The 24494-nt window shown below is 47.7% G+C and overlaps 1 protein-coding gene across 1 annotated transcript in view; it reads right to left on the bottom strand.

The window, feature by feature from the left end:
* LOC139386866 (guanine nucleotide exchange factor VAV3-like) overlaps positions 1–24494 on the bottom strand; it is a 105553-nt gene that overhangs the window by 17758 nt on the left and 63301 nt on the right. The window contains exons 16-25 of the mRNA XM_071132725.1: positions 24134–24235; positions 23883–23974; positions 23731–23753; positions 23556–23589; positions 14550–14680; positions 5383–5448; positions 5113–5147; positions 4509–4625; positions 3455–3542; positions 820–955 (exon numbers count right to left, since the gene is read on the bottom strand). Coding sequence (XP_070988826.1) covers positions 820–955; positions 3455–3542; positions 4509–4625; positions 5113–5147; positions 5383–5448; positions 14550–14680; positions 23556–23589; positions 23731–23753; positions 23883–23974; positions 24134–24235 — 824 coding nt within the window. The remainder of the gene's footprint in view (positions 1–819; positions 956–3454; positions 3543–4508; positions 4626–5112; positions 5148–5382; positions 5449–14549; positions 14681–23555; positions 23590–23730; positions 23754–23882; positions 23975–24133; positions 24236–24494) is intronic.

Here is a 24494-nt window from a genome sequence, read left to right as displayed (position 1 = left end):
GTGGAGGAGGATGATTCGCGGAGGCCGAAACAAGCCTGCATATTTAAAGTCACTGTCTGGGCAAATGTGTGCTCGTTTCCTATTCTAACTAAACAAAAGGAAACATTTCAATAGACGACTATTAGGTGTTTCGTGGAATACTGATAGCATTGATGTGTTACTCTTGAGAGTCAAATTACCACTTATATACCGTATTTCTAACAGGCCAAAAACAGGGCTGTGATTTGGATATAACACACATTTTTCACTTGAGTGTTGAATAAGAACAAGTGCTAAAAGCAGGTTTTATTTAATTGAACAACAGTATTTTTTGTTTGAAAATTGGGAGTTGGTTGTGCAAGCAATGAGAGTAACCATTTTTTTTTTTCTGTACACATGTACAATGTTCAATGACGCGAATCTGTTATATCTTGTTGGATATAAAACCATGAGACCATTCAGACATCCTAATTTCAGGACTCACCTCACTTCTTTGAACAGATTCCAACGAGTGTTAGGGGGTCAATTCAGGAAGTGACATGAATTAAAACATTTTAAAATGACAAAAACAAGTTATAAGGTGATGATGGGACTCAGTTGCCTCCTGTACTCACCAATGACTGTACTAGACCATTAAGCGACTACCGGTGGTGTTCACACTGTGTTTACCAGTGGCAGCGTGTATCAAATCCAATGTCTTTATCAAGCCCTTCGTACATCAGCTGATATCTCAAAGTGCTGTACAGAAACCCAGCCTAAAACCCCAAACAGCAAAGCAATGCAGGTGTAGAAGCATTAGACCATTATGTTAGTGGAGACAGGGATCTGTCCTGTACTCACCAGTGCCAGCAGTGTGTCGGATGCCTTGGGGCAGGTTGTTCCCGTTGCTTGGCTCCCTGAATGGTACCTGCAGTGTTGTGTCCAGACTCTTGAAGCCCTCTCTCAGAGAATGCTGCTTGTAGTAGTCTACCAGGTCCTGGGTGTTTAAAAACACACAATAACTAGTGAAAACACACAGGAAATACATTTCAGACCCACCTATGGTGACTTAAAAGCTTAAGGAGGAGGAGCATGATGAATTGTATACATTTATTTCAATGGGATGGCATTGTTTTATTGGGATGGCATTATTTTATTGGTATTGTATTGCTTTATTGGGATGGCATTGTTTAATTGGGATGGTATTTTATTGGGATGGTATTGTTTTATTGGGATGGCATTATTTTATTGGGATGGTATTGTTTTATTGGGATGGCATTATTTTATTGGGATGGTATTGTTTTATTGGGATGGTATTTTATTGGGATGGCATTGTTTTACTGGAATGGCATTATTTTATTGGGATGGTATTGTTTTATTGGGATGGTATTGTTTTATTGGGGTGACATCATCTCTTAATTGGGGTGGTATTGTTTTATTGGGGTGGCATTTCTTAATTGGGATGGCATTGTTTTATTGGGATGTTTTATTGGTATTTTATTGCTTTATTGGGATGGTATAATTCTATTGGAATGGTATTGCCTTATTGGGATGGCATTATTTTATTGGGATGGCATTATTTTATTGGGATGGTATTAGTCTAGGTGTTATGTATGTCTATGGTAGCCTAGATTGGTTCTCAATTAGAGGCAGCTGTTTATCGTTGTCTCTGATTGGGAACCATATTTAGGTAGCCATATTCCTTGGGTATTTTGTGGGTTATTGTCTATGTCTAGTTGCCTGTGTTTGCACTCAGTATATTATAGCTTCACGTTCGTTTTGTTATTTTGTATAGTTTGTTTAGTGGTCTGCGTCTTCATTAAAGTATCATGTATTCACATCACGCTGCGCCTTGGTCTCCTCCATTCAACAAACATGACAATGGCATTGTTTTATTGGGAAGGCATTATTTTATTGGGACGGTATTGTATTGTTTTATGGGGATGGCAGAGTTTTGGGGGGATGGTATTGTTTTATTGGGAAGGTATTGTATTGTTTTATGGGGATGGTATTGTTTTATTGGGATGGTATTGTTTTATTGGGATGGTATTGGAATGGTAATTGTTTTATTGGGATGGTATTGTTTTATTGGGATGGCACTGTTTTATTGGGATGGTATTGTTTTGTTTTATGGGGATGGCAGAGTTTTGGGGGGGATGGTATTGTTGAATTGGGATGGTATTGTTCTATTGGGATGGTATTGTTTTTTTTGGGATGATGACAGCATAACGCTACTAAACTAGAAACATGTGGGAGGATTTGACAGCATAGTGTCACTAAACTAGAAACATGTGAGAGGATTTGACAGCATTACACCACTAAACTAGAAACGTGGGAGGTTTTTGACAGCATTACACCACTAAACTAGAAACGTGGGAAGTTTTTGACAGCATTGCACCACTAAACTAGAAACATGGAGGATTTGACAGCACAGCGCCACTAAACTAGAAACATGGAGGATTTGACAGCACAGCACCACTAAACTAGAAACATGGGAGGAATTGACAGCACAGCGCCACTAAACTAGAAACATGGGAGGATTTGACAGCACAGCGCCACTAAACTAGAAACATGTGGGAAGATTTGACAGCACAGCGCCACTAAACTAGAAACACGGGAGGATTTGACAGCACAGCGCCACTAAACTAGAAACGCGGGAGGATTTGACAGCACAGCGCCACTAAACTAGAAACATGTGAGAGGATTTGACAGCATTACACCACTAAACTAGAAACGTGGGAGGTTTTTGACAGCATTGCACCACTAAACTAGAAACATGGAGAATTTGACAGCACAGCGCCACTAAACTAGAAACATGGAGGATTTGACAGCACAGCACCACTAAACTAGAAACACGGGAGGATTTGACAGCACAGCGCCACTAAACTAGAAACGCGGGAGGATTTGACAGCACAGCGCCACTAAACTAGAAACATGTGGGAGGATTTGACAGCACAGCGCCACTAAACTAGAAACGCGGGAGGATTTGACAGCACAGCGCCACTTGCGTCATGACTGCAACAGTAGAGACCAGAGAAATTCATGTTCATCTCTCACCACGTAAATGTCATCAGATACTCTAACAAAATATATTTCTGCAAAAACAAATCAATGCTAGCGAGCTAGCTACGTTTAACCTCGTTGAATGTGCGTTTCCAATGTTTCCAATTTCAGTTTGTGTGGTTCTTGGTTTAGCTTTCTGTAACTTTATAGCAAGTACAGTCTGCATGTGTAGGTGCTTATTGCGTCATGATTGCAAGGTGTCCTGATGTGTGTGTGTGTGTGTGTGTGTGTGTGTGTGTGTGTGTGTGTGTGTATATATCGGGGAGGTTGGATAAAAAGCAGAAGACAAATTCCCATCTTTTCCAACTGTCCAATATCTGGTTTTAGAACGCCCTTCTAGCCAAACAGAAAAGAGTATTCAAGAACGCTGTGGTATAATTCTGTATACTGTATCGTGTGCTAAATTGCAAAGTGGGACCAAAACACGACATACCAACACAGTCTTAAACAGCCTGGTCTCTGCGATGTAAAAGCATTCATTCTTTGTCAGGATCTTGATGTGTTTGACGTCATCGTTGAACCTGTGGGCAGAACATGGCTAGGCTTTAGCTAATCAAACCAAAATGTTATTTGTCACATTAGCAGAATACAACAGTGAAATGCTTTACTTACAAGCCCTTAATAACCAACAACGCAGTTTTGGGAAAATGTTTTATTTTTAAATACAGTTGAATTCGGAAGTTTACATACACATAGGTTGGAGTCATTAAAACTCATTTTTCAACCACATTTTTCAACCACTTTTAAAAAAAAAAAATGTTTAAAATGTGTGGCCAGAACTGAAAAAGCGTGTGCGAGCAAGGAGGCCACCTTGATAACCATAGAGTCCACCATAGAGTCCACCTTGACAACCATAGAGTCCACCTTGACAACCATAGAGTCCACCTTGACAACCATAGACTCCACCATAGAGTCTACCATAGTCTACCATAGAGTCCACCTTGACAACCATAGAGTCCACCTTGACAACCATAGAGCCCACCTGGACAACCATAGAGTCCACCTTGACAACCATAGAGTCCACCTTGACAACCATAGAGTCCACCTTGACAACCATAGAGTCTACTACGGCTTGAATGTCACTGGCTGGAGAGCTGTGTCACATTACCAGACACCATTTCCGAGGCCCTCGACTCTGCTCTACTTCATAGTCTCTAGCCCATAGACCGTAGCCGAATAACTGGACAATGTCTGACACATGCCAAAAAACACAGTTTGAATGGCTAACTGACCATGAGAGTTCTGGTTCTGTTTGTAACAGCTGAAGTCGTCATTTCCTGCTCCACATATAACATGGAGGGTTAAAACACAGTCCCAAAAACATTTCAGACTATCAATGGCTCTTGAACAGGACAGTGTGACATGACAGTTACACCATGGTCCTGGAAGTGAAGAACATGCCCCTGCTTGCACGTACATGATGCTGACACACACACACACACACACACACACACACACACACACGTCCCGGTCCCAGGTCCACTTACTTGATACTGATGGCATACTCGTTAGACTCTCTGGTCCGGTGTCTGATCAGGTAGGTGCTGTTCTCTCTGTCCATCAGCTTTACCGCCGCCTCCTGCCTCTCCATTGGCCCTGCAAACCTGACCATGAGATAAACCATGAGATAAACATCACACAACCATCAGACAACCATCAACCAACAATCATACAACCAACACACAACCATCAGACAACCATCAACCAACAATCACACAATCAACACACAACCATCAGACAACCATCAACCAACAATCACACAACCAACACACAACCATCAGACAACCATCAACCAACAATCACACAACCAACACACAACCATCAGACAACCATCAACCAACAATCACACAACCAACACACAACCATCAGACAACCATCAACCAACAATCACACAACCAACACACAACCATCAGACAACCATCAACCAGCAATCACACAACCAACACACAACCATCAGACAACCATCAACCAACAATCACACAATCAACACACAATCATTCGACAATCACAAACAGTCCACAAATAACCATTGGAAACCCAGTAACAATGAAATTATAATTCCTGACATATAAGAGTTGCTGTTTCACCTACCACAGCTGGGCTGAATAATCCACTGGTTTGGGTACCTGGGAGGGACAGTGAGAAACACAGTTATTTCCAGCTAAATGAAATCAATGCAGACAAGTAGAGGTCATCTGCAGTAATGAGCAATCACCTGTGAAGAAAGTAGGCATTTAGAAAGGGTTTATGAAGGCTTATGAAAGTTTATGAAGGCTTATGAAGTTTTATGAAGGCTTATGAAGTTTTATGAACGCTTCATCAAGCCTTTAAATGAGTTGTTAAATTAGCATCTATACTTACACATGGGCATGGCCTAACGGCATCGCTGGGAAAGGAACCAATCTCTCTCGTCGCCAAGATCTTGCCCTGCAACGGCACATGGCTGTTAGTTAATCACATTACATTAGTCTGGGAGCAACATCCATCCGCTCCTCCTCCCCCATTGCTTCTATAAATCATCTCTTCCCTCCTTCTCTCCTCCCCCATCGCTTCTATAAACCATCCCTTCGCTCCTCCCCCATCGCTTCTATAAACCATCCCTTCGCTCCTCCTTCTCACCCCATCACTTCTATAAACCATCCCTTCGCTCCTCCCCCATCGCTTCTATAAACCATCCCTTCGCTCCTCCCCCATCGCTTCTATAAACCATCCCTTCCCTCCTCCCCCATCACTTCTATAAATCATCCCTTCCCTCCTCCCTCATCACTTCTATAAATCATCCCTTCCCTCCTCCTTCTCCCCCATCGCTTCTATAAATCATCCCTTCTCTCCTCCTCCCCCACCGCTTCTATAAATCATCCCATCACTCATTCCCCCCTCCCCATCGCTTCTATAAATCATCCATCCCCTCCTTCTATTCTACTCCTCCCCCATCGCATCTACAGTATAAATCATCTATTCTCTTCTCCTCCTCCACAATCGCTTCTATAAATCATCCCCTCCTCCTCCCCCATCGCTTCTATAAATCAACCCTTCCCTCCATCTCTTCTATTCCTCCCCATCGCTTCAATAAATCCACCCTTCCCTCCTCTTCTCCTCCTCCACCATCACTTCTATAAATAATTCCTTCTCTCCTTCTCCGCCCCATCACTTATATAAATCATCCCTTCCCTCCTTCTCTACTGCTCCCCATCGCTTCTATAAATCACCCTTATATCCTTCTCTCCCCCTCCCGCATCGCTTCTATAAATCACCCTTCTATCCTTCTCTCCCCCTCCCACATCGCTTCTATAAATCACCCTTCTATCCTTCTCTCCCCCTCCCGCATCGCTTCTATAAATCACCCTTCTATCCTTCTCTCCCCCTCCCACATCGCTTCTATAAATCACCCTTCTATCCTTCTCTCCCCCTCCCGCATCACTTCTATAAATCACCCTTCTATCCTTCTCTCCCCCTCCCACATCGCTTCTATAAATCACCCTTCTATCCTTCTCTCCCCCTCCCACATCGCTTCTATAAATCACCCTTCTATCCTTCTCTCCCCCTCCCGCATCACTTCTATAAATCACCCTTCTATCCTTCTCTCCCCCTCCCACATCGCTTCTATAAATCACCCTTCTATCCTTCTCTCCCCCTCCCACATCGCTTCTATAAATCACCCTTCTATCCTTCTCTCCCCCTCCCGCATCACTTCTATAAATCACCCTTCTATCCTTCTCTCCCCCTCCCACATCGCTTCTATAAATCACCCTTCTATCCTTCTCTCCCCCTCCCACATCGCTTCTATAAATCACCCTTCTATCCTTCTCTCCCCCTCCCGCATCACTTCTATAAATCACCCTTCTATCCTTCTCTCCCCCTCCCGCATCACTTCTATAAATCACCCTTCTATCCTTCTCTCCCCCTCCCGCATCACTTCTATAAATCACCCTTCTATCCTTCTCTCCCCCTCCCACATCGCTTCTATAAATCACCCTTCTATCCTTCTCTCCCCCTCCCACATCGCTTCTATAAATCACCCTTCTATCCTTCTCTCCCCCTCCCGCATCACTTCTATAAATCACCCTTCTATCCTTCTCTCCCCCTCCCGCATCACTTCTATAAATCACCCCTTCCCTCCTTCTCTCCTCCCCCACCGCTTCTATAAATCCTAGACAATTAGCTCACAATGATGCAGAGCGTCTAACACACTAACACACTAGTGATGCAGCAGTCACTAACACACTAACACACTAGTGATGTAGCAGTCACTAACACACTAGTGATGCAGCAGTCACTAACACACAGACACACTAGTGATGCAGCAGTCACTAACACACTAGTGATGCAGCAGTCACTAACACACTAACACACTAGTGATGTAGCAGTCACTAACACACTAACACACTAATGATGTAGCAGTCACTAACACACTAACACACTAATGATGTAGCAGTCACTAACACACTAGTGATGTAGCAGTCACTAACACACTAGTGATGTAGCAGTCACTAACACACTAGTGATGCAGCAGTCACTAACACACTAGTGATGCAGCAGTCACTAACACACTAGTGATGCAGCAGTCACTAACACACTAGTGATGTAGCAGTCACTAACACACTAGTGATGTAGCAGTCACTAACATACTAGTGATGCAGCAGTCACTAACACACAAACACACTAGTGATGTAGCAGTCACTAACACACTAGTGATGTAGCAGTCACTAACACACTAGTGATGTAGCAGTCACTAACACACTAGTGATGCAGCAGTCACTAACACACTAGTGATGCAGCAGTCACTAACACACTAGTGATGTAGCAGTCACTAACACACTAGTGATGTAGCAGTCACTAACACACTAGTGATGCAGCAGTCACTAACACACTAGTGATGTAGCAGTCACTAACACACTAGTGATGTAGCAGTCACTAACACACTAGTGATGTAGCAGTCACTAACACACTAGTGATGTAGCAGTCACTAACACACTAGTGATGCAGCAGTCACTAACACACTAGTGATGTAGCAGTCACTAACACACTAGTGATGCAGCAGTCACTAACACACTAGTGATGTAGCAGTCACTAACACACTAGTGATGCAGCAGTCACTAACACACTAGTGATGCAGCAGTCACTAACACACAAACACACTAGTGATGTAGCAGTCACTAACACACTAGTGATGTAGCAGTCACTAACACACTAGTGATGTAGCAGTCACTAACACACTAGTGATGTAGCAGTCACTAACACACTAGTGATGCAGCAGTCACTAACACACTAGTGATGTAGCAGTCACTAACACACTAGTGATGTAGCAGTCACTAACACACTAGTGATGTAGCAGTCACTAACACACTAGTGATGTAGCAGTCACTAACACACTAGTGATGCAGCAGTCACTAACACACTAGTGATGTAGCAGTCACTAACACACTAGTGATGCAGCAGTCACTAACACACTAGTGATGTAGCAGTCACTAACACACTAGTTGAGGTTTTTCTTTCCTTCTTTTTATCTGACGTTAGTGCGTAGCCTCATCCTAACCTTTAGGGCCTAACTGTAGAGGGCCAAATGCTTTTGGGAACTTGAGAAAAGAGTAGGGAGAGTAGAAAGGAGGGTCAGAACTGTAGCCTAATGTTTGGGAAAGATTTGGGGAAGTGTAGCAGTGCTGGTTATGTTATGTGATGATTGTGAGGCGCTAAAGAAATGTGACGGTCACAAGACGGGGACTTTAAAATGGTCAAGGGAACTGTGCTGTTCTGATGGGTTAAACGGAATAGTCGCCTGACTGAAATCTGGACATTGAATTGGGTCTTTAACCTCTCACATTGCCTAATATTAACTCCTGCAGAATTAAACATTTCTTGCAGTAAAACTATACACCAAATGTACATTTAAACACTGGAACAGGAGAGGAGAAATATGATTTCATTTAGCATCTTGAGAGAATAAAACGCTCGGTTAGGGACCGTCTCTAAAAGGTGGCGGTGCAATCTTTATCAGCATCATAAAACCTTATACTGCAGTTAGGGACCGTCTCTAAAAGGTGGCGGTGCAATCTTTATCAGCATCATAAAACCTTATACTGCGGTTAGGGACCGTCTCTAAAAGGTGGCGGTGCAATCTTTATCAGCATCATAAAACCTTATACTGCAGTTAGGGACCGTCTCTAAAAGGTGGCGGTGCAATCTTTATCAGCATCATAAAACCTTATACTGCGGTTAGGGACCGTCTCTAAAAGGTGGCGGTGCAATCTTTATCAGCATCATAAAACCTTATACTGCAGTTAGGGACCGTCTCTAAAAGGTGGCAGTGCAATCTTTATCGTCTCTAAAAGGTGGCGGTGCAATCTTTATCAGCATCATAAAACCTTATACTGCAGTTAGGGACCGTCTCTAAAAGGTGGCAGTGCAATCTTTATCGTCTCTAAAAGGTGGCGGTGCAATCTTTATCAGCATCATAAAACCTGATACTGCGGTTAGGGACCGTCTCTAAAAGGTGGCGGTGCAATCTTTATCAGCATCATAAAACCTTATACTGCAGTTAGGGACCGTCTCTAAAAGGTGGCGGTGCAATCTTTATCAGCATCATAAAACCTTATACTGCGGTTAGGGACCGTCTCTAAAAGGTGGCGGTGCAATCTTTATCAGCATCATAAAACCTTATACTGCGGTTAGGGACCGTCTCTAAAAGGTGGCGGTGCAATCTTTATCAGCATCATAAAACCTTATACTGCGGTTAGGGACCGTCTCTAAAAGGTGGCGGTGCAATCTTTATCAGCATCATAAAACCTGATACTGCGGTTAGGGACCGTCTCTAAAAGGTGGCGGTGCAATCTTTATCAGCATCATAAAACCTGATACTGCGGTTAGGGACCGTCTCTAAAAGGTGGCAGTGCAATCTTTATCAGCATCATAAAACCTTATACTGCGGTTAGGGACCGTCTCTAAAAGGTGGCGGTGCAATCTTTATCAGCATCATAAAACCTGATACTGCGGTTAGGGACCGTCTCTAAAAGGTGGCAGTGCAATCTTTATCAGCATCATAAAACCTTATACTGCAGTTAGGGACCGTCTCTAAAAGGTGGCGGTGCAATCTTTATCAGCATCATAAAACCTTATACTGCAGTTAGGGACCGTCTCTAAAAGGTGGCGGTGCAATCTTTATCAGCATCATAAAACCTTATACTGCGGTTAGGGACCGTCTCTAAAAGGTGGCGGTGCAATCTTTATCAGCATCATAAAACCTTATACTGCAGTTAGGGACCGTCTCTAAAAGGTGGCGGTGCAATCTTTATCAGCATCATAAAACCTTATACTGCAGTTAGGGACCGTCTCTAAAAGGTGGCGGTGCAATCTTTATCAGCATCATAAAACCTGATAGTATTTCAACCACAAAATATACATCCACACTGAACTCTTATCAAAAACATGTTAGGTCGAACTGGACATTTTGCATGGAAAATCTTTCAATTTAAAAGAAAATATATACAGTGTGGCAAAAAAGTATTTAGTCAGCCACCTAGTCAGCCACCTTTATTTAATCTTTATTTAATTTGGCAAGTCAGTTAAGAACACATTCTTATTTTCAATGACGGCCTAGGAACAGTGGGTTAACTGCCTCGTTCAGGGGCAGAACAACAAATTTTCACCTTGTCAGCTCGGGGTATTCAATCTTGCAACCTTAACTAGTCCAACGCAATAACGACCTGCCTCTCTCTCGTTGCACTCCACAAGGAGTTACGCGAATGCAGTAAGCCAAGGAAAGTTGCTAGCAAGCGTTAAACTTATCTTACAAAAAACAATCAATCATAATCACTAGTTAACTACACATGGTTGATGATATTACTAGATATTATCTAGAGTGTCCTGTGTTGCATATAATCTGACTGAGCATACAAGTATTTGACTGAGCGGTCGTAGGCAGAAGCAGGTGCGTAAACATTCATTCAAACAGCACTTTCGTGCGTTTTGCCAGCAGCTCTTCGTTGTGCATCAAGCATTGCAATGTGTATGACTTCAAGCCTAAACAGCAAGCCTATCAACTCCCGAGATGAGGCTCGTGTTACCGAAGTGAAATGGCTAGCTAGTTAGCGCTCACTACTTGTCGATGTGTTCCTGGTTCGAGCCCAGGGAGGAGCGAGGAGAGGGACGGAAGCTATACTGTTACACTGGCAATACTAAAGTGCCTATAAGAACATCCAATAGTCAAAGGTTAATGAAATACAAATGGTATAGAGGGAAATAGTCCTATAATTCCTATAATAACTACAACCTAAAACTTCTTACCTGGGAATATTGAAGACTCGTGTTAAAAGGAACCACCAGCTTTCATATGTTCTCATGTTCTGAGTAAGGAACTGAAACGTTTGCTTTCTTACATGGCACATATTGCACTTTTACGTTCTTCTCCAACACTTTGTTTTTGCATTATTTAAACCAAATGGAACATCTTTCATTATTTACTTGAGGCTAAATTGATTTTATTGATGTATTATATTAAGTTAAAATAAGTGTTCATTCAGTATTGTTGTAATTGTCATTATTATAAATAAGTAAATAAAAACATCGGCTTTTATGGCCCTCCAATAATCGGTATCGGTAAAATCATAATCGGTCGACCTCTACTACAGACACCCTGGTTTGAATCCAGATTGTGATTGGGAGTCCCATAGGGCGGGCCAGTGTCGTCTGGGTTTGGCCGGTGTAGGCCGTCATTGTAAATAAGAATTTGTTCTTCACTGACTTGCCTAGTTAAATTACATTTAAAAAAAAATACAAATAAACAACAGGCTGGTTTACCACGAAATAATAAATCTGATGAATCCCAGAAGTCCTCTTTGAGTCTCTCTCTCTCTCTGTCTCTCTGTCTCTCTCTCTCTCTCTCCCTCCCTCTCTCTCGCTTCCTCCCTCTCTCAGCCCCTTTATTACAGTATGAAGTGTGTCTCCGCCCCTTTATTACAGTATGAAGTGTGTCTCCGCCCCTTTATTACAGTATGAAGTGTGTCTCCGCCCCTTTATTACAGTATGAAGTGTGTCTCCGCCCCTTTATTACAGTATGAAGTGTGTCTCCGCCCCTTTATTACAGTATGAAGTGTGTCTCCGCCCCTTTATTACAGTATGAAGTGTGTCTCAGCCCCTTTATTACAGTATGAAGTGTGTCTCCGCCCCTTTATTACAGTATGAAGTGTGTCTCAGCCCCTTTATTACAGTATGAAGTGTGTCTCCGCCCCTTTATTACAGTATGAAGTGTGTCTCAGCCCCTTTATTACAGTATGAAGTGTGTCTCCGCCCCTTTATTACAGTATGAAGTGTGTCTCCGCCCCTTTATTACAGTATGAAGTGTGTCTCAGCCCCGTGCAACTCCTCTTCAAAACATACATTAGATTGAAAAGTGAATCTGAAGCCCATCTCGATTATTCATTCAGCTTAATAACATTTCATCTGAAAGCTGTGGAGAGCCCCTCTCTATTTGTTACGCCCTCGTAAGCGTAAGATAAAGATTAAACGTATTACCCTGGTGCAGTAAACAGGAGCCAGCCTGAAGGATCAAATTAAATTACATTGATTGATTACATTGTCCTGGCTGGCACAGGGAGGGGGGGAGAGAGAGAGAGAGAGAGAGAGAGAGAGAGAGAGAGAGAGAGAGAGAGAGAGAGAGAGAGAGAGAGAGAGAGGAGAGAGAGACTAGTGATATAATTGCCTTCAGGATAGAACAGGGGATATGAAATCTCAATGTTCTGTAATCCTATCCTTTAGAACTCTTGGGGGAACCCGTTGGAAGATTAAGTATCCTTATTAGAACGTCGTTATGGATACTGAAGGGAGGGATAAAATAATTTGCAAATGTGCATTATCATTCACCAAATTCGGAGTAGGCTCCCCCTCCCAGGGGACACGGCCTATACAGAGTTCATGGTAACCACGGTGACCGCGCCAAACTTTCACACTTTTCAACTCGACTCTTCGTCCAGTAGGATTATTAATGGTCTCCTGGCAACCATTTCATAGCCACGTTGTGTATAAGTTAGTTAGAGATCAGTGAGAGACTTTTGTGTATTTTTTTTAAGCCAGTAGTTCTGAAAGTAGAACTCACGAGACAAAAGTGAAAATGGTGTACTTCGTCACATACGTGCACCAAGTCAGGGATCCATTCAATTCAATGCAAGGGGCTTTATTGGCATGGGAAACATGTGTTAACATTGACAAAGCAAATGAGGTAGATAATATACAAAAGCAAAATAAACTTAAATTGATTAACCAAGTGATACACACAGAGAGAGAGAAACTAAACTGAATCAGACACAAGGACTCTTCAGAGAAGAACTCTAACACATTCTCACACACAGGCACATTAGTGACTGTCTAATGTGACTATATTAGAGCCATACTGTCACCATTGATCTCTCTCTCCCTCGCTCTGCTGTGTGTGCATCTTGCTAGCCGTCGCTCATTTGGCGAGGGGGCTGAAAAGTCATTGGCAGAAACTCAAATTGCTAGTAGGTGGCCCACGTGGAGGAAATGGCCCCGCAGAGCATGCAGAAAACAGTCGCTTTCAAACCAGTGATTACGTTGCTAATTGAGGTCTAAATAAAACAAGTAATTCTGTATAAATTACACATTGACATGTCCTGCCCAAAGCGGGAGGTTTAAAAAAATGCAGGTCGCCAAAAATACTATTTATTTTTTATAAAACTAACAAATGGTGACAGTATGGCTCTAATATAGTCACATTAGACAGTCACTAATGTGCCTGTGTGTGAGAATGTGTTAGAGTTCTTCTCTGCAGAGTCCTTGTGTCTGATTCAGTTTAGTTTCTCTCTCTCTCTCTCTCTGTGTAGCACTTGATTAATCAATTTAAGTCACTAATTGGCTAGATCAACTTCTCTGCTCTCACAGATCTAATCAGAAGAGGCAAGGAAGACAACAGATAGCATTCACACAACTACACACAACCACACACAACCACACACAACCACACACACAACCACACACAACCACACACAACCACGCACAACCACACACAACCACACACACAACCACACACAACCACACACAACCACACACAACCACACACAACCACACACACAACCACACACAACCACACACACACAACCACACACACACAACCACACACCACCACACACACACAACCACACACCACCACACACAACCACACACCACCACGCACAACCACGCACCACATTCCTCATGCACAGCAGGAGTTTCATCACTCCAGGCTGAAGAAATCAATTGACAGAGCTGTGCGTGTCTGGGTTACCAACTACCACCCACTATCTTCTCTTAATGCTGACCTCTATGTAACGGTTCTGTGATGATTCACCTGGAATGAACTGGATGAGCATGACGGCTGAATGTGTGGGTTAAATCCCAGCAGTTAATGAGGAGCGAGGTCTCTCACACACACACACACACACACACACACACACACACACACACACACACACACACACACACACACACACACACACACACACACACACACACTCCTTTCGTCTGACTGAGTCGTCACCCACCTGCCACCAGGAGCTGTGTAGGTCGGCACAGATGAGCTCGATGATGTCCCCAGCATGGATGGTCAACGGGGGGGCACTCTGGGGAGAGGGGATGCCACAGTAGTCTCTGATCACCAGCATCCTAGGGAGACCTGGAGACAGAGGAGAGGAGAAGACACATGCTGAGACAGGGCTATGGTAGACTCAACAGCCTTGGTTTCTCAAATGATTGCCTCGCCTGGTTCACCAACTACTTCTCAGACAGAGTTCAACGTGTCAAATCGGAGGGTCTGTTGTCCAGACCTCATGCAGTCTCTATGGGGGTACCACAGGGTTCAATTCTCGGGCCGACTCTTTTCTCTGTATATATCAATGATGTCGCTCTTGATGCTGGTGATTCTCTGATCCACCTCTACGTAGACCACACCATTCTGTATACATCTGGCCCCTCTTTGGACACTGTGTTGACAAACCTCCAAACGAGCTTTAATGCCATACAACACTCCTTCCGTGGCCTCCAACTGCTCTTAAATGCTAGTAAAACTAAATGCACGCTCTTAAACCGTTCGCTGCCTGCACCCGCCCGCCCGACTAGCATCACCAGCCTGGATGGTTCTGACTTAGAATATGTGGACAACTAAAAATACCTAGGTGTCTGGTTAGACTGTAAACTCTCCTTCCAGACTCACATTAAACATCTCCAATCCAAAATTAAATCTAGAATCGGCTTCCTATTTCGTAACAAAGCATCCTTCACTCACACCAAACTTACCCTCGTAAAACTGACTATCCTACCGATGCTCGATTTCGGCGATGTCATCTACAAAATAGTTTCCTTTAGTCTACTCAGAAAACTGGATGCAGTGCCATCCGTTTCGTTACCAAAGCGCCTTATACCACCCACCACTGCGACTGTATGCTCTAGTCGGCTGGCCCTCGCTACATATTTGTCTCCAGACCCACTGGCTCCAGGTCATCTATAAGTCTATGCTAGGTAAAGTTCCACCATATCTCAGCTCAATGGTCACCATAGCAACACCCACCCGTAGCACGCGCTCCAGCAGTTATATCTCACTGGTCATTCCCAAAGCCAACACCTCTTTTGGCCTCCTTTCCTTCCACTTCTCTGTTGCCAATGACTGGAACGAATTGCAAAAATCACTGAAGTTGGAGACTTATATTTCCCTCACTAACTTTAAACATCAGCTATTTGAGCAGCTAACCGATCGCTGCAGCTGTACATAGCCTATCTGTAAATAGCCCATCCAATCTACCTACCTCATCCCCATATTGTTATTTACTTTTCTGCTCTTTTGCACACCAGTATTTCTACTTGCACATTATCATCTGCACATCTATCACTCCAGTGTTAATTTAGTAACTAATTTTGAGTAACTCTGTGTTGTTGTTTGTGTCGCACTGCTTTGCTTTATCTTGGCCAGGTCGCAGTTGTAAATGAGAACTTGTTCTCAACTAGTTTACCTGGTTAAATAATGGTGAAATAAAAATACAATTAAATAAATAGAGCTGGGGACAGACAGAGGAAAGGACATATGACTTCTAGATGGCCAGAGTCGCTCCCCTCCTCAACACCTCTGATGTCTTTTCCTTCCAAAACACTTGGGCGTGCTATCTCTGACCAACTGTCTCGTTATTGCTCTTAGAACCATCTTCTGGACACTAACCAGTCAGGCTTCAAGACGGGTCACTCAAAGGAAACTGCTGTCCTTTGTGTAACAGAGGCTCTCCGCACTGCCAAGCTGACTTTCTCTCCTCTGTGTAACAGAGGCTCTCCGCAATGCCAAAGCTGACTTTCTCTCCTCTGTGTCACAGAGGCTCACTGCACTGCCAAAGCGGACTCTCTCCTCTGTTCTCATCCTCCACTCATCTATCCTCTGCCTTCAACAAGGTGAACCATCAGATCCTCCACTCCACCCCCTCAGGGCTGGGCGTCTCAGGCTCTGTCAGATCCTCCACTCCACCCTCTCAGGGCTGGGTGTCTCAGGGCTGGGCGTCTCAGGCTCTGTCAGATCTTCCACTCCACCCTCTCAGGACTGGGTGTCTCAGGGCTGGGCGTCTCAGGCTCTGTCAGATCCTCCACTCCACCCTCTCAGGGCTGGGCGTCTCAGGCTCTGTCAGATCTTCCACTCCACCCTCTCAGGGCTGGGCGTCTCAGGGCTGGGCGTCTCAGGCTCTGTCAGATCCTCCACTCCACCCTCTCAGGGCTGGGCGTCTCAGGCTCTGTCAGATCCTCCACTCCACCCTCTCAGGGCTGGGCGTCTCAGGCTCTGTCAGATCCTCCACTCCACCCTCTCAGGGCTGGGCGTCTCAGGCTCTGTCAGGTCCTCCACTCCACCCTCTCAGGGCTGGGTGTCTCAGGGCTGGGCATCTCAGGCTCTGTCAGATCCTCCACTCCACCCTCTCAAGGCTGGGTGTCTCAGGGCTGGGCGTCTCAGGCTCTGTCAGATCCTCCTCTCCACCCTCTCAGGGCTGGGCGTCTCAGGCTCTGTCAGATCCTCCACTCCACCCTCTCAGGAGGGGGTGTCTCAGGGCTGGGCATCTCAGGCTCTGTCAGATCCTCCTCTCCACCCTCTCAGGGCTGGGCGTCTCAGGCTCTGTCAGATCCTCCACTCCACCCTCTCAGGGCTGGGTGTCTCAGGCCTGGGCGTCTCAGGCTCTGTCAGATCCTCCTCTCCACCTTCTCAGGGCTGGGAGTCTCAGGCTCTGTCAGATCCTCCTCTCCACCCTCTCAGGGCTGGGTGTCTCAGGCCTGGGCGTCTCAGGCTCTGTCAGATCCTCCTCTCCACCCTCTCAGGGCTGGGCGTCTCAGGCTCTGTCAGATCCTCCACTCCACCCTCTCAGGGCTGGGTGTCTCAGGCCTGGGCATCTCAGGCTCTGTCAGATCCTCCTCTCCACCCTCTCAGGGCTGGGAGTCTCAGGCTCTGTCAGATCCTCCTCTCCACCCTCTCAGGGCTGGGAGTCTCAGGCTCTGTCAGATCCTCCTCTCCACTCTCTCAGGCCTGGGCGTCTCAGGCTCTGCCTCCCCTCCACCCTCTCAGGGCTGGGCGTCTCAGGCTCTGAACACTCCTGGATTGCATCCTACCTGGCAGGTCGGTCCTACCAGATGGTGTGGAGAGGAGCTGTGTATCTCAGCTTGGATGGATGTCGGCCCACCACCTCAACCTCAGCCTCGACAAGATGGAACTGCTCTTCCTCCCGGGCAAGGCCTGCCCCGCTCAAAGACCTCTCCATCACGGTCGACAACTCCACGGTGCGAAGAACATTGCCGTGACCATGGAAAACATCCTGTCGTTCTCAAACATCAACAACATCCAAAACAGTGACTCACTCCTGCAGGTTCGTGCTCCACAACATCTGTAGATTACAACCTTTCCTAAAACAGGAAAAGGTGCAGGTTCTAATCCAGGCACTTGTCATCTCCCATCTGGAACTGGATCTACTGCAACTCTCTGCAACTCTCTGTTGGCTGGGCTCTGCGCTTCTGCCATCAAACCCCTTCAACTCTCTGTTGGCTGGGCTCTGCGCTTCTGCCATCAAACCCCTTCAACTCTCTGCTGGCTGGGCGCCCTGCTTCAGCCATCAAACCCCTTCAACTCTCTGTTAGCTGGGCTCTGCGCTTCTGCCATCAAACCCCTTCAACTAATCCAGAATGCTGCATCCTGCCTGGTGTTCAACCTTCCCAAGTTCTCTCATGTCACCCCGCTCCTCAGCACACTACACTGGTTTCTAGTCGAAGCTCGCATCCACATCAAGACCTTGGTTCTTACCTATGGAGCAGCAAGAGGAACTGCCCCTCTCTACCTTCAGGCTATGATAAAATCCTACACGCACCTCAGATAGACTAAAGACACCTGCCAGCCAGACAAGGCCTCCTACTCTCCCCCAGTCTACTCCCAAAGCACTTAAACACATTTACCTTCCAGCCATAGTCCTCTTTAGCGTGGTCCCAGATCTGTTTCTGCTGTCTTAACCACCTCCTATGGTCATTTGTGTGACAACGACTATAGGAGTGAGCTAGACAAGGGCATAAACAGATCTGGGACCAGGCTAACAGTCTTCACTCCTATTAAAACTAGTGACGCTGTCCTCAGATGACTGAACTAGACCACGTATGTGCTGTTTAATAAGAACAATATAAAAGCCAATAAGCATAACAGTCTGCCTTTTCTGCCGGCCTGTCTTTCTCATGAAGAGATTAAGTTCTGAATATTAATTTCCTCTCTAAGCGACTCAGGCAGGCATAACTCTATTGCTGAGCTCAGAGTAGAGGAGCACAGGCAAGGGCACAGAGAGAGGCTGAAGAGTTTAACAGAGGTAAGGGCACAGAGAGAGGCTGGACAGTTTAGACGTGGGCGTTCTCCTATCCCTGCCCAGGCTTTTCTTATTGAATCCACCCACTCCAATCCATCAGTCTCCACTACACGCTGTCCTTCCTCCCTGGCTCTCACCGTAGACTGGAGGTAAAGGCCTTCCTCCCTGGCTCCCACCGTAGACTAGAGGTAAAGGCCTTCCTCCCTGGCTCCCACCGTAGACTAGAGGTAAAGGCCTTCCTCCCTGGCTCCCACCGTAGACTAGAGGTAAAGGCCTTCCTCCCTGGCTCCCACCGTAGACTAGAGGTAAAGGCCTTCCTCCCTGGCTCCCACCGTAGACTAGAGGTAAAGGCCTTCCTCCCTGGCTCCCACCGTAGACTAGAAGTAAAGGCCTTCCTCCCTGGCTCCCACCGTAGACTAGAGGTAAAGGCCTTCCTCCCTGGCTCCCACCGTAGACTAGAGGTAAAGGCCTTCCTCCCTGGCTCCCACCGTAGACTAGAGGTAAAGGCCTTCCTCCCTGGCTCCCACCGTAGACTGGAGGTAAAGGCCTTCCTCCCTGGCTCCCACCGTAGACTAGAGGTAAAGGCCTTCCTCCCTGGCTCCCACCGTAGACTAGAGGTAAAGGCCTTCCTCCCTGGCTCCCACCGTAGACTGGTGGTAAAGGCCTTCCTCCCTGGCTCCCACCGTAGACTAGAGGTAAAGGCCTTCCTCCCTGGCTCGCACCGTAGACTAGAGGTAAAGGCCTTCCTCCCTGGCTCCCACCGTAGACTAGAGGTAAAGGCCTTCCTCCCTGGCTCCCACCGTAGACTGGAGGTAAAGGCCTTCCTCCCTGGCTCCCACCGTAGACTGGAGGTAAAGGCCTTCCTCCCTGGCTCCCACTGTAGACTAGAGGTAAAGGCCTTCCTCCCTGGCTCCCACCGTAGACTAGAGGTAAAGGCCTTCCTCCCTGGCTCCCACCGTAGACTAGAGGTAAAGGCCTTCCTCCCTGGCTCCCACCGTAGACTAGAGGTAAAGGCCTTCCTCCCTGGCTCCCACCGTAGACTAGAGGTAAAGGCCTTCCTCCCTGGCTCCCACCGTAGACTAGAGGTAAAGGCCTTCCTCCCTGGCTCCCACCGTAGACTGGAGGTAAAGGCCTTCCTCCCTGGCTCCCACCGTAGACTGGAGGTAAAGGCCTTCCTCCCTGGCTCCCACCGTAGACTAGAGGTAAAGGCCTTCCTCCCTGGCTCCCACCGTAGACTAGAGGTAAAGGCCTTCCTCCCTGGCTCCCACCGTAGACTAGAGGTAAAGGCCTTCCTCCCTGGCTCCCACCGTAGACTAGAGGTAAAGGCCTTCCTCCCTGACTCCCACCGTAGACTAGAGGTAAAGGCCTTCCTTCCTGGCTCCCTCCGTAGACTAGAGGTAAAGGCCTTCCTCCCTGGCTCCCACCGTAGACTAGAGGTAAAGGCCTTCCTCCCTGGCTCCCACCGTAGACTAGAGGTAAAGGCCTTCCTCCCTGGCTCCCACCGTAGACTAGAGGTAAAGGCCTTCCTCCCTGGCTCCCACCGTAGACTAGAGGTAAAGGCCTTCCTCCCTGGCTCCCACCGTAGACTAGAGGTAAAGGCCTTCCTCCCTGGCTCCCACCGTAGACTAGAGGTAAAGGCCTTCCTCCCTGGCTCCCACCGTAGACTAGAGGTAAAGGCCTTCCTCCCTGGCTCCCACCGTAGACTAGAGGTAAAGGCCTTCCTCCCTGGCTCCCACCGTAGACTAGAGGTAAAGGCCTTCCTCCCTGGCTCCCACCGTAGACTAGAGGTAAAGGCCTTCCTCCCTGGCTCCCACCGTAGACTAGAGGTAAAGGCCTTCCTCCCTGGCTCCCACCGTAGACTAGAGGTAAAGGCCTTCCTCCCTGGCTCCCACCGTAGACTAGAGGTAAAGGCCTTCCTCCCTGGCTCCCACCGTAGACTAGAGGTAAAGGCCTTTCTCTAGAGGTAAAGGCCTTCCTCCCTGGCTCCCACCTCCCTGGCTCCCACCGTAGACTAGAGGTAAAGGCCTTCCTCCCTGGCTCCCACCGTAGACTAGAGGTAAAGGCCTTCCTCCCTGGCTCCCACCGTAGACTAGAGGTAAAGGCCTTCCTCCCTGGCTCCCACCGTAGACTGGAGGTAAAGGCCTTCCTCCCTGGCTCCCACCGTAGACTAGAGGTAAAGGCCTTCCTCCCTGGCTCCCACCGTAGACTAGAGGTAAAGGCCTTCCTCCCTGGCTCCCACCGTAGACTAGAGGTAAAGGCCTTCCTCCCTGGCTCCCACCGTAGACTAGAGGTAAAGGCCTTTCCTCCCACCCTGGCTCCCACCGTAGACTAGAGGTAAAGGCCTTCCTCCCTGGCTCCCACCGTAGACTGGAGGTAAAGGCCTTCCTCCCTGGCTCCCACCGTAGACTGGAGGTAAAGGCCTTCCTCCCTGGCTCCCACTGTAGACTAGAGGTAAAGGCCTTCCTCCCTGGCTCCCACCGTAGACTAGAGGTAAAGGCCTTCCTCCCTGGCTCCCACCGTAGACTAGAGGTAAAGGCCTTCCTCCCTGGCTCCCACCGTAGACTAGAGGTACCGTAGACTGGAGGTAAAGGCCTTCCTCCCTGGCTCCCACCGTAGACTAGAGGTAAAGGCCTTCCTCCCTGGCTCCCACCGTAGACTAGAGGTAAAGGCCTTCCTCCCTGGCTCCCACCGTAGACTAGAGGTAAAGGCCTTCCTCCCTGGCTCCCACCGTAGACTGGAGGTAAAGGCCTTCCTCCCTGGCTCCCACCGTAGACTGGAGGTAAAGGCCTTCCTCCCTGGCTCCCACCGTAGACTAGAGGTAAAGGCCTTCCTCCCTGGCTCCCACCGTAGACTAGAGGTAAAGGCCTTCCTCCCTGGCTCCCACCGTAGACTAGAGGTAAAGGCCTTCCTCCCTGGCTCCCACCGTAGACTAGAGGTAAAGGCCTTCCTCCCTGGCTCCCACCGTAGACTGGAGGTAAAGACCTTCCTCCCTGGCTCCCACCGTAGACTAGAGGTAAAGGCCTTCCCCCCTGGCTCCCACCGTAGACTAGAGGTAAAGGCCTTCCTCCCTGACTCCCACCGTAGACTAGAGGTAAAGGCCTTCCTCCCTGGCTCCCACCGTAGACTAGAGGTAAAGGCCTTCCTCCCTGGCTCCCACCGTAGACTGGAGGTAAAGGCTTTCCTCCCTGGCTCCCACCGTAGACTAGAGGTAAAGGCCTTCCTCCCTGGCTCCCACCATAGACTGGAGGTAAAGGCCTTCCTCCCTGGCTCCCACCGTAGACTAGAGAGGTAAAGGCCTTCCTCCCTGGCTCCCACCGTAGACTAGAGGTAAAGGCCTTCCTCCCTGGCTCCCACCGTAGACTAGAGGTAAAGGCCTTCCTCCCTGGCTCCCACCGTAGACTAGAGGTAAAGGCCTTCCTCCCTGGCTCCCACCGTAGACTAGAAGTAAAGGCCTTCCTCCCTGGCTCCCACCGTAGACTGGAGGTAAAGGCCTTCCTCCCTGGCTCCCACCGTAGACTGGAGGTAAAGGCCTTCCTCCCTGGCTCCCACCGTAGACTGGAGGTAAAGGCCTTCCTCCCTGGCTCCCACCGTAGACTGGAGGAGGTAGACTGGAGGTAAAGGCCTTCCTCCCTGGCTCCCACCGTAGACTGGAGGTAAAGGCCTTCCTCCCTGGCTCCCACCGTAGACTGGAGGTAAAGGCCTTCCTCCCTGGCTCCCACCGTAGACTAGAGGTAAAGGCCTTCCTCCCTGGCTCCCACCGTAGACTAGAGGTAAAGGCCTTCCTCCCTGGCTCCCACCGTAGACTAGAGGTAAAGGCCTTCCTCCCTGGCTCCCACCGTAGACTAGAGGTAAAGGCCTTCCTCCCTGGCTCCCACCGTAGACTAGAGGTAAAGGCCTTCCTCCCTGGCTCTCACCGTAGACTGGAGGTCAAAGGCCTTCCTCCCTGGCTCCCACCGTAGACTGGAGGTCAAAGGCCAATCTACTGGATTCTTAGAAAGTGGATTAAATTGTGTTCCATCAGTGTGGATGTTGAGATGATTTACTATGTGATCAAGTGTTCTTCATCATCGTCATCTGGTGAACCCTTCTCCTGAAGAGCTACTTGGCGAACCCTTTTCCTGAAGAGCTACTTGGCGAACCCTTCTCCTGAAGAGGTACATGGCGAACCCTTCTCCCGAAGAGCTACATGGCGAACCCTTCTCCTAAGGATCTACTTGGCGAACCCTTCACCTGAAGAGCTACTTGGCGAACCCTTCTCCAGAAGAGCTACTTGGCGAACCCTTCTCCAGAAGAGCTACTTGGCGAACCCTTCTCCAGAAGAGCTACTTGGCGAACCCTTCTCCAGAAGAGCTACTTGGCGAACCCTTCTCCAGAAGAGCTACTTGGCGAACCCTTCTCCAGAAGAGCTACTTGGCGAACCCTTCTCCAGAAGAGCTACTTGGCGAACCCTTCTCCAGAAAAGCTACTTGGCGAACCCTTCTCCAGAAGAGCTACTTGGCGAACCCTTCTCCAGAAGAGCTACTTGGCGAACCCTCCTCCCGAGGAGTTGCTTGGTGAACTAACTTTGACGTTTTCAGCTTTTAGACTTCTAACTTGAAGTTGTTAGATGGTTATATAGGCCACTTTCACAGCACCGGTCTTCACATGAGGTCTCTGTTAAGACTGTATGAAGTGACACTGTCGAACCGTACTGACCTGGGTCTTGTTGTTTCCGCACCGTCGGAGCCCTCTGTGGAGAGAGAGAAGGAATGTCATTCACACACATCACACACAGGCGCACGCAGACACACGCACGAACATGCACACACACCGAGAGAAACAAACACTCAGAGAAACACACACACAGATAAACACACAGTGCGTGTCTTACCTCAGGCCTCAGCTTGGCAGAATCTAAAAGGAGGTGGACAAGGGACAGAGTGAGCAGAAAGCACTAAACAGAATAACATGTTGTAAAGAGACATCACTGAAGCATATGATAGTAAAAGTCAATGGTTGTAGAGGCACATCTCCCTCTCCTACCAGTTCTTCCACAGACACCCACTCTACCCAGGCATTCCTTATGAGCTCCGAGTCCACACTTAAGACAGAGATAGCCCTGGTTGAAGATACCCCTGGAGGAGGCAGGAGACATTACAGGTACAGTACCAATCTACACCACTATTATCAACACTGTTAACCACGGAGACTTCGGGAGAAATACTATTATGGGATGTTACTCTGAGAGTAAGGATAAACAGGTATTAACAAAGAATAAACAGAGACACACACACCTGAGGAGCAGGTGACAGGAGCTACAGGTAGTGATTCTGATGAAGGTATGCATCCTGAACTGGTGGAAGTTGTTACTGGAGTTCTCTGGTCTGATGTTGGATCTGTTCAGAGAGAGAGGAGAGGAGAGGAGAGGAGAGGAGAGGAGAGGAGAGGAGAGGAGGGAGAAGGAGGAGAGGAGAGGAGAGGAGAGGAGAGGAGAGGAGAGGAGAGGAGAGGAGGAGAGAGAGAGAGAGAGAGAGAGAGGAGAGGAGAGGAGAGGAGAGAGGAGGGGGAGGAGTGGAGTGAGAGAGAGGGGAGGGAGAGGAGGGAGAGAGAGGGGGGTGAGGAGTGAGAGAGAGGGGAGGGGAGGAGAGGAGGGAG

This window comes from Oncorhynchus clarkii, chromosome 28 (assembly GCF_045791955.1).
Source record: "Oncorhynchus clarkii lewisi isolate Uvic-CL-2024 chromosome 28, UVic_Ocla_1.0, whole genome shotgun sequence".
Classification (NCBI taxonomy): Eukaryota; Metazoa; Chordata; class Actinopteri; order Salmoniformes; family Salmonidae; genus Oncorhynchus; species Oncorhynchus clarkii.
This window is presented reverse-complemented; position numbering and strand designations above follow the sequence as displayed.